The sequence below is a fragment of the Monodelphis domestica genome, chromosome 4 (assembly GCF_027887165.1).
Source record: "Monodelphis domestica isolate mMonDom1 chromosome 4, mMonDom1.pri, whole genome shotgun sequence".
Lineage (NCBI taxonomy): Eukaryota > Metazoa > Chordata > Mammalia > Didelphimorphia > Didelphidae > Monodelphis > Monodelphis domestica.
Genome location: NC_077230.1, coordinates 425,649,740 through 425,668,532, shown reverse-complemented (window position 1 = coordinate 425,668,532; position 18,793 = coordinate 425,649,740). Strand labels below are relative to the sequence as shown.

The window sequence follows — 18,793 nt, the reverse complement described above, 5'->3', positions numbered from 1 at the left end:
AAAAAAGAAGAAAAACATGTTTAAGAGACTCAATAAGTTAAAATTATATGTATCCCTATAAGAAAGAGAGGTCATTGGTAACTCTTAAAAAATGTTGCTATCACCTGGACAGCTAGTAGAATTACACTTAGAGGGAACAGTGACAAACTGTATAGGATGAAAGGACAAGACACAATAGGTATATAGATATATGCATGCATAAATACATATACGTGTGTGTGTGTGTGTGTATACAACCCGACCTAAAAAAAAGAGGTTAATACTAAAAGAAAGAGGAAAAGAAACAAATGGGGGTGAATTTATATGTCACAAAGAAGCTCATGGCAGGAGGGGCGAGAACATTGATACACTGGAAGGGTAAAGAGGGTGGAGATAGGAATTACTCATCTCTTATGTGCTTTGAAACTGACCTAAAGAGGGAAGAATAATCCAATTCATTGAGGCAGAGAATAGATTTGCGCCCTATATGGAAATAGAATGGTAAAAAATGAACTGGTGGTGAGGGAAAGAAATACAAGGGAGGGAGAGGGTGGGGCGGAATTTATAAAAAGATTACAGGGGAAAATAAGGGGGGGATAAAAAGGGAGGGGGGTAGAAAGGGAAGTAAAATAAGGGTGGTAACTATGGGGACTGGTTATAAATAAACATTAGTGTAGAAGGAAATAGTGAAAGAAGAAAAGACAGGACCAGGAGTAAAAATCAAAATGCTGGGAAATACAAAGCTAGTAATCATAACTCTGAATGTGAATGGAATGAATTCACCCAGAAAATGCAAGTGGATAGCAGAGTGGATTAGAATCCAAAACCCTAACATATGCTGTCTGCAAGAAACACAAATGAGGAAGATAGATACACATACGGTAAAAGTTAGAGGATGGATCCAAATCTATTGGGCATCAACTGATAAAAAGAAGGCAGGAGTCACAATCATGATATCTGACAAAGCCAAAGTAAAAATAAATCTAGTTAAAAGAGATAGGGAAGGTAATTACATCCTGATAAAAGGCAGTATAGACAACAAGGAAATATTTGTACTCAACATGTATGCACCAAATGGCATAGTATCCAAATTTCTAAAGGAGGAAGTAGAGGAGCTCAAGGATGAAATAGATAGAAAAAGTATATTAGTGGGAGATCTGAACCTTCCTCTATCTGTACTAGATAAATCAAACCAAAAAATAAATAAGAAAGAGGTGATAGAAGTGAATGAAATCTTAGAAAAATTAGAGTTAGTAGACATGTGGAGAAAAATAAATAGGGACAAAAAGGAATACACCTTATTTTCAGCAGCACATGGTACATTCACAAAAATTGACTATGTATTAGGGCACAAAAACATTGCAAACAAATGCAAAAGGGTAGAAATAATAAATGCAAACTTCTCAGACCACAATGCAATGAAAATAAAAATTAGTAAGGGTACATGGAGAAGTAAACCAAAAATTAATTGGAAATTATACAGTATGATTCTTCAAAACCAGCTAGTTAAAGAATAAATCATAGAAACAATTAATAACTTCATTGAAGAAAAAGACATTGGTGAGACATTCTTTCAAAACCTATGGGATGCAGCCAAAGCAGTACTCAGGGGGAAATTTATATCCTTGAGTTTATATATAACAAATTAAGAAGGACAGAGGTCAATGAATTGGACATGCAAATTAAAAAACTAGAAAGTGAACAAATTAAAAATCCTCAGAAGAAGACTAAATTAGAGATCCTAAAAATCAAAGGAGAAATCAATAAAATTGAAAGTCAAAGAACTATTGATTTAATAAATAAGACTAGAAGCTGGTACATTGAAAAAAAACAAATAAAATAGAGAAAGTACTAATCAGTCTAATTAAAAAAAGGAAAGAAAAAAACAAATTGACAGTATCCAAGATGAAAAGGCAGACCTCACCTCTAATGAAGAGGAAATTAAGGTAATCATGAAAAACTACTATGCCCAATTTTATGGCAAAAATATGGCAATCTAGGTGATATGGATGAATACTTAGAAAAATATAAATTGCCTAGACTAAAAGAAGAAGAAATAAATTACCTAAACAACCGAATATCAGAAAAAGAAATTTAAAAAGCAATCAAAGAACTGCGTAAGAAAAAATCCCCAGGTCCAGATGGATTCACAAATGAATTCTATCAAACATTCAAAGAACAACTATTCTCAATGTTATACAAAGTATTTTACAGAATAAGCCAAGAAGGGGTTCTACCAAGTTCTTTTTACGCCACAAACATGGTACTGATCCCAAAGCCAAGCAGGTTAAAAACAGAGAAAGAAAATTATAGGCCAATGTCCCTAATGAATATAGATGCAAAAATCTTAAATAGGATACTAGCAAAAAGACTCCAGCAAGTCATCACAAGGGTTAGCTACTACAGGTAGAATTCATACCAGGAATGCAAGGATGGTTCAATATTAGGAAAACCATCTACATAATTGATCATATTAACAAGCAAACCAACAAAAATCACATGATTATCTCAAAAGATGCAGAAAAAAAGCCTTTGATAAAATTCAGCACCCATTCCTATTGAAAACACCAGAAAGTATAGGAATAGAAGGGCCTTTCATAAAAATAATAAACTGTACATATCTAAAACCTTCAGCAAACGTCATCTGTAATGGGGATAAACTCAAAGCGTTCCCAATAAGATCAGGAGTCCAACAAGGATGCCCATTATCACCTTTATTATTTAATATTTTACTAGAAACACTAGTAGTAGCAATTAGAGAAGAAAAAGAAATTGAAGGTATTAAAATTGGCAATGAGGATACAAAGCTGTCACTCTTTGCAAATGATATGACGGTCTATTTAAAGTATCCTAGAGAATCAACTAAAAAGCTAGTGGAAATAATCAACAACTTTACCAAAGTTTCAGTATACAAGATAAACCCACATAAGTCATCAGCATTTCTATATCTTTTCAACACATCTCAACAGCAAGAATTAGAAAGAGAAATTTCATTTAAAATCACTCTAGACAATATAAAATACTTAGGAATCTATCTCCCGAGACAAACACGGGAACTATATGAACACAACTACGAAACACTCTCCACACCATTAAAACTAGATCTAAACAATTGGAAAAACATTGATTGCTCATAGGTGGGATGGGCTAACATAATAAAAATGATCATCCTATCCAAACTTATCTATCTATTTAGTGCCATACCCATGGAACTTCCAAAAAACTTTTTTTACCGAATTAGAGAAAACCATAAAAAGTTCATTTGGAAGAATAAAGGATCAAGGATATCCAGGGAAATAATGAAAAAAAAATACATAGGAAAGTGGCCTTGACATCCCCAATCTCAAACTATATTACAAAACAGTGGTCATCAAAACAATTTGGTACTGGCTAAGAGACAGAAAGGAGTATCAGTGGAATAGACTTGGGGTAAATGACCTCAGCAAGACAGTCTATGACAAACACAAAGACCCCTGTTTTTGGGACAAAAATCAGTTTTTGATAAAAACTGCTGGGGAATTTGGAAGGCAGTGTGGGTAAGATTAGGTTTGGATCAACAAATCACACCCTACACCAAGATAGACTCAGGATGGGTGAATGACTTGAATATAAAGAAGGAAACTATTAGTAAATTAGGTGAACACAGAATGGTATACATGTCAAACCTTTGAGAAGGGAAAGATTTTAAAACCAAGCAAGACTTATAAATAGTCACAAAATGTAAAACAAATACTTTTGACTACATCAAATTAAAAAGATTTTATACAAAAAAAACCAATGTAACTAAAATTTGAAGAGAAGCAAAAAATTGGGAAACAATCTTCATAACATAAAGCTCTGACAAAGGTCTAATTACTCAAATTTATAAAGAGCTAAACCAATTGTAAAAAAAGTCAAGCCATTATCCAATTGAAAAATGGGCAAGGGACATGAATCGGCAATTTTCAGTTAAAGAAATCAAAACTATTCATAAGCACGTGAAAAAATGTTCTAAATCTCTTCTAATCAGAGAGATGCAAATCAAAACAACTCTGAGGTATCACCTTACACCTAGCAGATTGGCCAACATAACAGCAAAGGAAAGTAATGAATGCTGGAGGGGATGTCGCAAAATTTGGGACATTAATGCATTGCTGGTGGGGCTGTGAACTGATTCAACCATTCTGGAAGGTAATTTGGAACTATGTCCAAAGAGCACTAAAAGATTGTCTGCCCTTTGATCCCGCTATAGCACTGCTGGGTTTGTACCCCAAATAAGGAAAAAGACATGTACAAGAATATTCAGAGCTGTGCTCTTTGTGCTGGCAAAAAAAAATGGAAAATGAGGGGATGCCCTTCAATTGGGGAACGGCTAAGCAAATTGTGGTATATGTTGGTGATGGAATACTATTGTGCTAAAAGTAATAATAAAGTGCAGGAATTCCATGGAGACTGGAACGACCTCCAGGAAGTGATGCAGAGTGATAGGAACAGAGCCAGGAGAACATTGTACACAGAGACTGAGACACTGTGGCACAATTGAATGTAATGGATTTCTCCATTAATGGTAATGCAATGTCCCTGAACAATCTGCAGGGATCTATGAGAAAAAAAAAAACGGTATCCTTAAGCAGAAGAGAAAGTGTGGGAGTAAAAACAAGGAGGAAAGGCAACTACTTGACTACAGTTGTTGAGGGGATATGATTGAGGAGAAATGCTAAATGAGCACCCTAATGCAAATACCAACAGCAAGGAATAGGGTTCAGAACAAGGGCACATGTGATACCCAGTGGAATCACAAGTTGACTTGTGGAGGGTTGGTGGAAGGGGAGGTGAAAAAAAGAAAATGATCTCTGATTCCAATGAATAATGTATGAAAATGACCAAATTAAGTAATGTTTAAAAACTAAAAACTAAAAAAAAAAAGAGAAATTGGATACAGTCTATTAATGCCATGTTGGATTGCATAAAGAGATGTTGGGGATGATTGAGAGATACACAAACTTATTATCAGTGGGAAGGTAACAGGGTAGTTGAAAAAACATAATGTATACTTTTTTTAATCCTTCCCTATTAGCATTAGAATCCATGCTATGCAATGGAGGTTAAATGAGTGGCCCAAGGTCATATATCTTTGAATTATTTGAGGTCAGATTTGATCCCAGAACTTCTGATCTCTAGGCCTGGCTCTCAATCCACTGAGCTACACAACTACCCCAACCACCAATGCAGTCTTAAGAGAAGCATGTCCACTTCGAAGAATAAGGAGATAGCTGTCATTCTGTACAATCAGATGGCACTTGGATTATTGTATTTGGTTCTAGATGACACAATTAACAAGTGGCAACAGTGAACTGGGGAATGTTCAGCCAGATTGGTGAGGGTTCTGGAGTCTCTGAAGATCAATAGAGGGAACTGTGTATTAGAAAACTGCCTGGGACTTCTAAGGAGTTGCAATAGGGGACTGCTAAAAAGTTTCAAGAAAGAAAGACTGCAACTTTATCAAAGCAAGGATAATGAACGTTTATTGTATGCAGCACGCAAGATTTAAAGTTCTCCTCAAGAGAAACAATCTATTCTCCCCAATCCTCCCCAGAATGTGAACGGGGGAGTTAACCCGTTCTCAGGAGATCTTGGAATTGTTTATGCAGCCTTGAACTGAGATTTCTATGTTTTGGTGTACTCAGCAGGAATAGTTTGTGTCAAACACCTGGGAAGAGGAATTTTTTCTCATGGGTTCCTGGAAGGTTCACTGCAATTCCCCATTTATTTTTAAGACATCAAATTCCTTTTGGTACAGGATCCCATTAATAGTTTTTTTGCAATTCAGCAAAACTAGTAATTAAAGCTTTTAGCAAACAAGGCAAGCATAAGCAGATAAACAAAATCACAAGTGCACCAACTACAAGAAGAGTCATATCATGAAATAAGGAGGAAAACAATCCTTTTTATGTTTCAATCCAATTATACAAAGAATCTGCGATATGCTGTGGTTAGAGATCCTCCTGAAAGGATGAATCAATATTCTGAATTAATATACTGAGATTGTTAATATATTTGGTGATGTTTTCATGGTCCCATAATTCCTGTAATTGTAATTTAATTTTTTCCCAATGTTTTTGTGTCATTATTTACTCTTATATAGTAAGCAAAATGCAGTATATTTATAATCACATTTCATGTGTGTTTTCAATGACATATTCTACTTCATTTGTTAGATCAGTCATATTTTTCTGTAACATCATAATACTTTTGTAAAAACTTGTATCAATTTCTTTTTCTCTTTCTAATGCTGAGGTTACATTTGTAGCCAATGCTTTCAAATGATTGGCGTCATTCTCAAGAGAATGTAAGTTAGATACTGATTGTGCTAAAGATACAGAATCTATTATAGTAGAAGCCAATGAAGAAACTAATGCTACTATGCCTAATGCAATACAAGTAATACATCGTTTATGTTGTGGTCTTATTTTTTGTTGTAATACATAAAGAATTTGATCCCCTGGGCTACCATACCATGAATCTTTATGTTCAGTGGCAAAAAGGGCCATGCGTGGTCACTTAATGATTAAGACAGGCCCATCCACCTGTGATCCTACACAGTAACTGACCCTACAGTTGCTACAGGTTACATTCCAATATTCAAATATCTAACTCTTTTGCTTGTTATTTCAGTAATGTTCAGCTTCAGGATGATTATTTACTGTAGGTATAAAAGCATATCCCCCTGTTAGGCAAGTCTGAATGTCTAATGTAACACTTGTATTTACTGGTTTTTGGACTTTTCCATTATTAGAAACATTAACATAGTGATAAATATTTACTTTATCCAATGCCAGGGCTGTCTTTCCATAATCAATCAAAATCTGTATGAAATTAGCAGAACGTAACCAATTAGCTCTGGGGGCATCACCCACAAAGGCAAGCTGTATCCTCCTATAAAACTATGATGAAATTTATAAGAATCCAGTTTCTTTCCAATACACCTTGTGTCGTTATGCCAAGATACCCAAATCATATTTTTCCAATGAATACATGGTGCCCTTTTAGATCTACACAATAGCAAGGGAGGAAACATATTAACAGTGTCTCTTTGTTCATATTCCATCACAGAAGGACAAATAGGTATTTCTTGTCCCCAAGTACCATCACAAGATTCCCCTAGCCAAACTAAATATTGCAGTTGGCTGTACCCTTTATATTTTACCCCTTTGTCTACACGATAAGATCCTATCCAGAAAGAGTCTGACAGGTCAGGATGACCATAATAATGCGCCTGCAGAGATCTGAGGGGCAGGCATTCAGGATGGTCTCGTGTGAGGCACACTGGGTGTGCCTCAACTAGTCCAGTCCAATTGAAAGACACAAACAATTATTGGCCTGATTATTGTCCTTAGCTTGTCTCTCAAAATGGTAAATGCCAGGAATATCAGAATTAGTTTTTGTATATAAGATGACTTACGGTAAAGTGTGTCCCATGCCGACATACTCTACCCAAGGTGGTTGTTCCCAAAAAACCCATCTCTTTATTCCAGTAGCTGTACTTAAATTCTGGAATAGAAGTAGAAGAGTCAGTATCTTATTGAGACGTAGTCGAGTCTCCTTGTGAGGCTTCCGGAGTCCTCTTCTCGTCCTTCTCTTTATGGTCAGTCAGTCTCTTGAACTCAGCAGGAAGGGAGCCATACACTGTCTTTACCTGTGGAGCCACAAACAAAGCCTTGGCCTTGCAGGACCACTGGGTGAGGTCCTTGCCAGGATTGATCATCATCTTTCCATATGACAAATTTTTCTTCTGTAGCAGGGAATACAGGAGTAGTGGTACCTCAATTTCGTTCATAAGAAAATGCAGAGAAAAAATTTTCAGCTCTGGATATATTATTGGAAGTAAAGATCAAATTATTTATAGTATATACAGTTATTGCCGATCATTGATGTGGGGTGCTGTCTCCCCCTTTTTGTTTTAAAAGAAACATTTTTAGTATTTGATTACTATGCTCCACAATAGCTTGTCCTTGTGGAATGTATGGGATACCTGTGAGGTGTTGAATATCCCAAGTTTTACAAAAAAGAAAAAGTTGTTTGGAAGTATAAGCAGGTCCATTTTCTGTTTTAAATGTTCTGGGGGGACCAGGCATCTGAAAAGTAAGCCCATAAAAACCCTGAATAAGTATCCACAGTGACATGGATATATTTAAGTCGTCCAAAGGACGGTTTGTGAGTCACATCCATTTGCCTTATATCTGTACTACTTAAGCCTCTGGGATTCACACCAATATACATTGGGGGATGGTTTGGAACACAATTAGGACACTTTTTAACAATACTCCTGGCTTGATCTTTAGTGAGTTGCAACATTTGGCCTAAAGCAGTACTATTTTGGTGAAATCTATGATGGATTCCTCAGCTAATTGCATATCAGTTAGATAACATTGAGCAATCAAAGCTTGATCTATGATATCATTTCCTTTAAAAATAGGTCCAGGTAAATTGGTATGACTGCGTACATGCATGGCATACACTGGATGTGTCCTTTGTCATATGACAGTTTGTAATTTACAGAATAACATTTGTACATTGCTTTGAGTAGATCTGATGACAGCTTGTTCTACACCTTGCAAAGATTGAAAAACATATTTAAAGTCCATTATGAGGTTGAAAGGCTCCTCAAATAACCAAAATTCTAGCAAAACAGCTGTTAATTCATTTTGTTGGGTAGAAGAAAAAGGAGTGGTAAAAATGACAGGTAGCTACCTTCCTTGTATACTCCTGCCTTATAACTAGCATTCGCATCAACATAAACATTAGGTCCTGATACTGGAAGATCTCTTAGAACACTAGGAAAAACAACAGGATGTTGGGACAAAAAAGAAAATTAACCTTGTGGAGTGTAGGTGGTAATAGTAATGGGGTATGCTAATAGGAAAGACTAAATATTTCTGTAGTATATCTTTAGCAATGGGTACCCAGATTTCATGAGGATACCATCCTAAACCTGAAACCACATATTCTATGCCTTTCCATATTAATTGAGCCATAAGACAATCCACAATTATAACTTTGTAAAGCCTTTCCCGATTTGCTTTTTAGATGTAACCCTTCAATGACTCTTTGTTTCTGAGTTATGGCTGGTACATAATTGCTCAAAATAATTGCTCAGAATTTCCTTAATTTCAACTTCATTGCTAACTCATTCATCCTTTTCATTTTTGCTTTTGGTAATTATGTTTTCCTCTTTCTTTAATGAAATTAACCAATGGGTCATCTATTTAGTTGTATTTTTATTAAAAAAAAACAGATCCTAGATTTATTTAATTCTGCATTTTTTCTTTTGATTTTATTAAATTCTCTTTGGATTTTCAGGATTTTCTGTTTAATTGGACATTTCCTGATCTTTCCAGGGATCTGAAGTCAGTTGTATCCACAGACAGCCCTAGAGAGGTTAAGATGCCCTAGATCACATTAGGTGTCAACTGCTACTCTGAAACTTTTTATGAGCCAGAGTTCTTCCTGTCCTGTGTAAACCTCAAAATTTCTTAGACTTATAAATGTTGGAAATTTCACCATTGGGAAATTTCATACTTGAAAAATTCCCTATTGATAGTGGGTCTAGGCTATTGGAATGTGAACCCCATTGGCATGGGAGTTTCCTCCTCTTCCCTTCTTAAGATTACTTTAGGACAGAAACCTTTTGCTGAACAATGGAAAGGACTTTGACCTATGCTTAAAGCATAGAACAGGAATTTCTTTGAGTCATGATTGATTTTAGAATTGATACAATGGAGATACTTGGAATCAATCTCCACCCTATTCAGTCCTAACAGGATTGAGTAAGGGCTGCAACCTAGATCAAAATTTAATTATTCCAATCTCTATCCTCCTCAGGTTAACAGGATTTAGAAAGGGCTGTAGCAAAGGATCAAAGATTTAATTATTTGAAAATATGACCTTCAACAGACATGTGCAAAGGCCAGAGACCTCTGGGTGGTCCTGGGTTAAGCTAGAGCCTCCATTGGCACAGGGAAATTGATGGACAGGTGATTGGGAGATGTGAGGACTGAGGGGAGGGAACTTGGAGGGTTTTCCTGAAGGATAGGAGGGTCTGAAGACTGGGGGTGTTGAGGAGTTTGTCGGAGTGGTTGTGGTGTGCTCTGAGAAGCTTGCTCTGAAGGAAGCTGAAGGTGGGGGGCCCGGAGACTGTTTCTCCATATTTGGTCACGTGAGTAATAGGGACTGATCTCCTTTCATTGCCCCAGCTATCTAAGGGCTTGGGCCTTTTGGCCCAGCCTAAAAAGAAGGGGTATTCAAGCCCTATTCCCTTCTCTCCCCTTTCTCTCTCCCTCTATCTCTCTATCTCTAATTCCTTTCTTCCTCCTGTTTGTAATTAAAACTCCATAAAAGGTTGACGACTGACTTGAGTTTTCATTAAGGAATTACATAGCTGAATTCCTTGTCGACCTTAAATTAATATATATCAGTCTTTTAAAAGTGATTTCCTTGTCACACCTGGTAGTTCCACCTAGTGGACAGAAGGAGACCAATAGCAAGAGAGGAATATCTGAGGCCAGGGATGATTGAGCCAGCCTGATTTGCATCTGATCATAGAGGGGCAAATGTTGGAGTCCATCCTCACCCATGAAGGGATTGTTTAGATGTGAACCTGTTTATGGGTCTCAGCACTGTTGCAGACTCAGGCCAGGAATCCTGCTCAGTTAGTTCCCCAAGGCATCCCAAATCATTTTTGGAAGAGAAATGATCAGGGAGTCAAGTCCATTAAAACTGGATCCTCTTTGGCTCTGTGACCTTGAGCTAGTTACTTAACCCCCATTGCCTGGCCCTTTTGCTCTGGAGACAATACATAGTATTGATTCTAATGCAGAAGGTAAGGGTTAAAAAAAAAGAGTTGTTCTGTGATAGACAAGAGATAAAAGGGTACCTGAATGTTGCTGTAAGGAGAAAGGAAAATAGTCCCCACCTGATCAATGTAAGCCACTGAACATCCCCTGGCAGGGGCACAGAACCCATTATAACTCCACCAGTCCATGGAGACACGTCTCCTCTCCCACTCAAGTCTTCTCTTCTTTGGGCTAAGCATCTCTATTGCCCTCAATTGGTCCTTCAATTAAATATGTGTGTGCTCTAGTCTCTTCTCTGCTCATGACTCTCTATTGCCTACAGACTCTCCTTGAGTGTTCTTGGTCTGTCATTAAACCTTAGCCATTCAAAAAAGGGCATCAGGCCTTTCAGATACTTCTGGCCATGCATTGTGTGCTCAGACAGCATGAGTCTACATTTGGTACTCAGACTCACACTCTGTACTTTCCTTCCTCTGAACCGTTGTTTGGGCTATTTTCAGGATTTATACAGAACTTCTATATATGTTCTCATTTGGTCCAATAACACTTGGACTGAGAGATTATTTTACCCATTTAACAGATCAGGAGACTGAGACACAGATAGGGACTTGCTAGTAAGACACACAGCCAGTAACATTTTGAGACAGAATTTGAACATAGGTCTTTCTCCCTCTTAGGCTACCACTAATCACTATGTCATGTCAGGCACTGTATCCATTGATGCTGCCAAAACACATTCCAAAAAGTCCTACCATGGCCTTCATGCCCAGGAGAATGCTCACTGTTCCTTCATATTCTCCCCCCACTACAAAAAGTAGCTAGCTGACCTCAGATTTGTCACTGTCCTGGCCAGTGTCACTTGGCTTTACTGGATACAAATGGGAGGCTCACTCTTCCTCACATTAAACTTCCCAATGGAGACCCAGGGATGGAGTGCAAGCTCTACCAAAATAACAAGGAGAAAGGTCAAGGAAGCTGAAATATTTCTAACTTATGACTATCAATTTGGAAATTATTTTTAAGACAGCTGGCCATGGATGACCCAGGACAGAAGCCTGACGATCCTCATGCATGTGCCCCAGAGATTGCTCTGGCATACATATCTCTCTCAGTGGCAAGGCCTTACTTTCAACTAGAGATAAGGAAAGGGCTCTCCTTGGGCCATGAAGACTCTGGGAAAATTATTCCCCATTAGTTTAGATTCCCAGCATAAAACCATATCTGAGCTTGAAGATCACCTTCAACATTCTCATTCTTATCTTATAGGGTAGGAAACACCTAAGGAAAAGGGAGAGGCCAAAGCAGGGGATTCCAGAATCTTCTGTAAAGGGTAGGAACTACTTCCTGTGGACAAATCATGTCCTAGGCACCAGAGATGTTATTGTGGATTTGAAATCTCCAGACTTGAACCAGGTCTGACCTGACTCCCAGCCTGAGGCTCTTCCTTTTGTTCCCTGATACTAACTGATCTATTTCCACTCTCTGCCTTTCCTTTTCTTTTCTCTTCAGAATTAAAGTAATGTTTCCCTTTCTGAGCACAGTCTCCCTGTGGCCTGTCCCTAGTCTATCCACACCAACCTCTCCCAATATCCTTATCAAGCTGTCAAGGTAAGGAACACTGGCTTCCGAAAGCCCAGGCCAAGGAATCATAAACTCTTGGTGGTTCTGCCAAGCTATAAAGGCCTTAAATCCAAGCCCAGGTGCTGGATGAAGGGGTCTGTCATCCCCAGTCCTACTTGCCTCAGTCCAGAAAGACTGAGCACCCGGGGCTTGGACTCCATGTGAATGTCTTTGTCAGTCACAGGAACTGAAGTTGGACTTTTCATAAGGCCTGGAGGAGATGAGATCTGCACCAGAGAAAGGGGGGAGCTTTGCTATTGAAATCACAGGTTCTTGGTGTCTGGCCTCTAGCCTGCCAAGGTCTTAGACAGGCCACTTCCAAACCATTTATTTGGTTATAAGGTAAGAAAAAGAACCAACACAGTCATTTTCTGTCTATTCTCTGCGCAGCGCCAGTGTCCAAACCTACCATTCTCACCTCCAACATTACTGCAGTGGAGACCAAGGACTTCTCATTGACATGCCAGGCTACAGGTCAAATTCACGCTTACCAGTGGTTCATAAACGGAGTTGCCACAGCTGGTAGCAGGATACAGCTGTCGCCACATAAGAGGACACTCACTCTCAGCAGTCTCACAAGATTCGATAACAAAGGGCCATATGAGTGTGAAATCCGGAATCCATTTTATAGCAATAGGAGTGATGCATTCACACTGGATGTTGCCTGTAAGTATATTGCTTCTTCCTATATGGTGCCTGCTTATAGCCTGGTGGTGTGTTCCCAGAGGCCAGGCTAATTCAGTCCCTTCTCTGAGAACTAAAGAGCTAGGCTCTGAGGTTCCCAAACCCCTTCATCTTTAGGGAGCCCAGATTGGCCTTCTCATGTGTTCTGGTGGAGGGTGGCCATCCAGGGTGCTGAACTGGAGAAAGCCCTAAGATCTTCCAAGTTCAGATCCAAACTGTAAAAGTAGAGGAGGAGCTGTGAATTTCCCAGCTCAAAGGAGCACCACAGTGGTCCCTGGTGATGGGTTACAGACTAGGAGATGCCCTTCTTTTCTGCCATAATCTAAATATGGAATCCTTCTTTTTCCCCCAGATGGCCCAGATACTGCCACAATTGACCGTATAAGCGATCAATTCGCAACCGGGATAAATGTTACCTTGAGCTGTGTTGCTGATTCTAACCCACCAGCACAATTCACTTGGTTACAGAATGGACAATCTGTCAGCAACTCAGCCTCATTTTCTATTATTACTTCCCTGAATCATATCGGAAACTATACCTGTATTGCAACTAACTCATTTACTGGCTTGAAGCGCACTGCAAACAAGACTCTTATGATCTATGGTGAGTAGCTTGATTGGGCCCCCAACTTTGTGTTGGGCTCTCTCTTTCCCTGGCAGAAATAGACATGGAGAGAAATAGACATAAGTGACAATCTGCCTCCGTGGTCCCATGGTACAATGCATTGTGGTAGAAGGAACCTTGAACTCAGAATCATGAAACTTGGATTTAATCATTCCTCCTCTGTCTATTATCTGTGTGGTAAGTGTGTCTCCTCCTTTCACATCCTCAGCTTCTTCATCTGGAAAAGTGAATAATATTTGCTCTGTATATAATAGGATTTTATGTGGGGAAAATACTTTTTACATGTTAGGCACAAAAACATGTGAATTGTCATCATCATTCTTGTTATTGATATTGTATTATTCTCTTCTGTCCTAGTAGCATACAACCTTCTTTTTCTCCCAACTTCTAGGACTGCAGGTTCAATGACTGCTCCATAATCTTTCCTTCCATCCCTTTCCCTTGGTGCTATGGACCCACAGAATGTTTTTAATTCTTGGTTGGAGTATAAGCTCTGGTCATGCAACAGGGCTGGCTTTGATCCTGTTTGGCAGGGATATTCTGGAGATGGAAATGAGGATGTAAACTTTGGCTCCTTTCTCACACAGAGATTCACCATTGCACCTATATTTTTCCTCTTTGTGGCATAAAAAGTCACATGAAAGTATGGCTGCTATGAAACCTGATTCTTATCCATGTAAAGGGATGATTGGCTTTAGCCTCCAGTAACTGGGTCCACAGTAGAATTCCTGATGCACAATTAATTCACTGGTCTGACTTTCCTATGTATCAATGACAAAACCTTCAGTCTCATAATCACACTAATGGGCAGCAGGTTCATAGAGAGATCATCTCTGGCCTTAGTTTCCTTTTATTTCATGCAATTTTATTGTTACAAATCTTAGGGGTATCCCAACTTCCTCTCCTAGACTATGGGGATGTTCTGAATGGAGAGCAGCGGGGAGAGAAAGAATTAGACACCAACAGCATATACTTTAGAGGAGGGGCGATTTTTTATTCGCCTCAATCTGTACATGAGGATGCCTAAAGCTCACATTTTAAATTATCATATAATTATCTGTTTGTCATTTTCTTTTGTTAACTATTTTCCAATTACCTTTTCCCCTGGTTCATGCAGCACCTGGGAATGTTGCAGGCTATGTATTTGACACCTGTGGTTGAAAAGAGCTTTTTCTTAATTTATTTTTTTTCCAATTAACTAAAATCTATTTTCTGTCCCCCTTCTACCTTCTACCACTAATGAAAACTAAAATCTTTGGGACAGGTATGAGTTGTGCCTGCCTGTAGCCATGAATTAATCTATTCCTAGGTGGACACCTGAGAAAGAGAGTTAGGAACTGAGGGAAAATGGGTGAAGGGGATATAGAGAAAGAGGGAATATAATAAAAGAAGAAAGACTCAGAGACAGGGCTTAAAAAGCCTTAATGTGTGCTCCTCTGATTCTAGTAGAGAGAGAGAAAGAGTAAACTACATATTTCCTCAATCTTTTATTGGAGGATCAAGGAATGGGGAATGGGAGGTAGCTAATGATCATGTAACATGGCATAAGAGTTAACATTGGCTCAACTGACAACCATTAGATCAAGGAGGAGGAGTTTATTCAAACATGTGACCTGGTATGGAATCTGGTCTGACAAGGTGGGAACTAGGACCCTGTGGCAGCCTACCCAGGAATTCCTCTGACTTTTGGACTGTAGATTTGGAGAGTGGTCAGAATTAATCCAGTACCTATTAAATACAATGATCAAGAACTACTTGCCCATGAATCAGGATATAAGAATATAGGTTGCACTATTGATATATTAATAATTGTTTCAAGATTAAAATACACCTATGATGCCACATGGACAATCAAGGAAAACAAATTCTGATGCTCAAAAAATATCTGTTGCAACATACACCCTGACTGCATCCCATTTCTGAAGTGAGGCAGCTGATTTCATAGGAAGTCTGTAGGTTTTTGTAGGAAGTGAGTAATTTATTATCATGGGTCTTCTGCAGTCCATGTTAGCCACTGCATTGATCAGAGGTCCCAAGTTTTTCAAAGTTCTTTGACTTCGGAACACTGTAGTTATTGTATAAATCACCATCTTGGTTCTGCTCACTTCATTCTGCATTAATTCAGAGAAATCTGAAGTTTCTGTTTTTGAACTCATTCTGTTCAGTGTTTCTATGAGTGACTTGGGATCAAATGGAATAATATCTGTAAAGAGCTTCGTAAATCATGACCATTAATGTTCTACTAATTCTTTTTTCCTTAATTTTTCTTTTGTATTTTTATTGTTGTACAAAACACTCCATTTGGGACATTGTAGTAATAGCACATTTATACGTAACTAAATTCCACAATAAAACCACAAATATACTAATATGAAAGGAAACTCCAATAGTTTTTCTCTGGAAGTGGATAATATTCCCTGTCATAAATCTTTCAGGATTGTCCCAGATTATTACATTACTGAGAGTAGCCAAGTTTTCACAGATGATCCTGGCATGACAGAAATAGACAAGAGTGACACTATCCCCCCCTGGTCCCAAGGCACAGTGCATTGTGGTAGAAAGAGACCTGAGCTCAGAATCATAAAACTTGGATAGAATCCTTTCTTTTCTGTCTACTCTCTGTGTAGTAAATGACTCCTCCTTTTGAGGCCTCAGTTTCTTTATCTGGAAAAATGAATTACATTTTCTCTGTATATAATAGCATTCTATGAGTAAAGGTCCTTTTTATATGGTAGGTATAAAAAGCATGTGAGTTGTCTTCATCATCCTTGTTATTGATATTGTATTATTCTCTTCTGTCCTAGTGATATACAACCTTCTTCATCTCCCAAATTCTAGGACCGCAGGTTCAATGACTGCCCAATACTCTTTCCTTCAATCCCTTTCCCTTGGTGCTGTGGAACCACGGAATATTTCTAGTTTTGGTTGGAGTATAAGCTATGGTCATTCCATGGGGCTGGCCTTGATTCCCCTTGGTAGGGAAATTCTGGAGATGGAAAGGAAGATATAAACTTTGTCTCCTTTCACACAAAGAGATTCACCATTGGACATATATTTTCCTCTTTGTGGCATTAAATGCCACATGGAAGCATGTCTCTTGTGAAGCCTGGTTCTGATCTATTGGCTTTAGCATTCAGTAGCTGGATCCACTGTAGAATTCCTGCTGCCCAATTAATTCACTGGTCTGACTTTCCTATGTACAGATGACAGACCCTCCATTCCCATAATCACATTAATGTACAGCAGGACCATAGAGAGATCATCTCTGGCCTTAGTTTCCTTTTATTTCATGTAGTTTTATTGTTACAAACCTTAGGGGTATCCCAACTTCCTGTCCCTGCATCTAGGAATGTTCTGAATGGAGAGCAGGGGGGAGAGATAGAATTGTGAAGTGGGGAAGTGACCTTGGGGAAGTCAGACACCAACAGGATATACTTCAGAGGTGGAATGATTTTTTATTGGCCTCAATCTGTATATGAGGATGATGAAAGCACACATTTTAAATGATCATATAATTATCTCTGTGTCATTTTCTTTTGTTAACTATTTTCCAATTACCTTTTCCCCTGGTTCATGCAGCACCTGAGAATGTTGCAGGCTATGTATTTGACACCCTTGTTTGAAAAGAGCTTTTTCTTAATTTATTTTTTTCCAATTAACTAAAATCTATTTTCTGTCCCCCTTCTACCTTCTACCAGTAATGAAAACTAAAATCTTCGGGACAGGGATGAGTTGTGCCTGCCTGTAGCCACAAATTAATATATTCCTAGCTGGACACCTGAGAAGGAGAGTTAGAAACTGAGAGAAAATGGGTGAAGGGGATATAGAGAAAGAGGAAATAGAACAAAGGAAGAGAGACTCAGAGACAAGGCTTCAAGAGCTTGGGATCCAGCCTGTGTGCTCCTCTGATGGTGGTAGAGAGAAAGAGAGAGTGAACTATATATGTCCTCAATCTTTTATTGGAGGATCAAGGAATGGGGAATGGAGGTAGCTAATGATCATTTTACAAGGCACAAGACTTAACATTGGTTCAACTGACTACCACAAGATCAAATAGGAGGGGTTTATTCAAACATGTGACCTGGTATGGAATCTGGTCAGACAAGGTGTGAACTAGGACCCTATGGCAGCTTACCTGGGAATTCTTCTTATTTTTGGACTGTAGATTTGGAGAGTAGTCAGAATTAATACAGTACCTATTAAATGCAATGATCAAGACTAATAAGCCTATGAATCCGGTACCTGAGCACATAAGTTGCAATATTTACATATTAATAATTGTTTCAAGATTAAAATACATGTATGATGCCGCATGGACAATCAAGGAAAACTAATTTCAGAGCTCAAAAAATATGTGTTGCAACTTACACCCTCAGTCCATCCCATTTCTGAAGAGAGGCAGCTGATTTCATAGGAAGTCTATAGCTTTTTGTAGAAAGTGAGTAACTTATTTCATCATGGGTCTTCTGCAGTCCTGGTTGGTCAGTGCAGTGATGAGAGGTCCCATGGGTTTCCAAGTTGTTTGCCTTCAGAACAATGTTGGTATTGTATATATTATCTCTTGGTTCTACTCACTTCATTCTGTATCAGTTCAGATAAATCTTCTGAAGTTTCTTTTCTTGAACTCATTCTGTTCAATGTTTCTATGAGTGACTTGGATCAAATGAAATAATATCTGTAAAGAGTTTTGTAAATCATGACCATTAATGTTCTACTAATTCTACAGACAAGCAGAAGGCATAATTTTGAAACTGGAAAGAAAAAAAGAAATAATGAGAAAGTTGGCAGGATAGGGATTGTTGAAACAGGTAGGATGGAGAAGTAGTTTAGGATGCTGGCACAGTAGACATAATGTGATAAGATGAATGTCATTGGGGACTGATATCAGGTCCTATCCTTGAGTAGAAAAAGTCCAAAACACAAAAAAGCATCGGCCTCGATGGGACAGTGACTGGTACCTATGCCATAGAAAAGAGTTGAAGTAATGGGGTATGGTTGATTTAAAAAAGGGGAAATTGGAGACAGACTATTAATGCCAATTTGGATTGCATAA

General features: G+C 38.4%; 1 protein-coding gene across 1 annotated transcript in view; it reads left to right on the top strand.

Annotated features, from left to right (window-relative positions):
• The window catches only part of LOC103092368 (uncharacterized), a 1,666,349-nt gene that overhangs the window by 291,956 nt on the left and 1,355,600 nt on the right, over window positions 1-18,793 (top strand). The window contains exons 30-31 of the mRNA XM_056825346.1: window positions 12,822-13,097; window positions 13,468-13,719. Of these exons, the coding sequence (XP_056681324.1) occupies window positions 12,822-13,097; window positions 13,468-13,719 (528 nt within the window). The remainder of the gene's footprint in view (window positions 1-12,821; window positions 13,098-13,467; window positions 13,720-18,793) is intronic.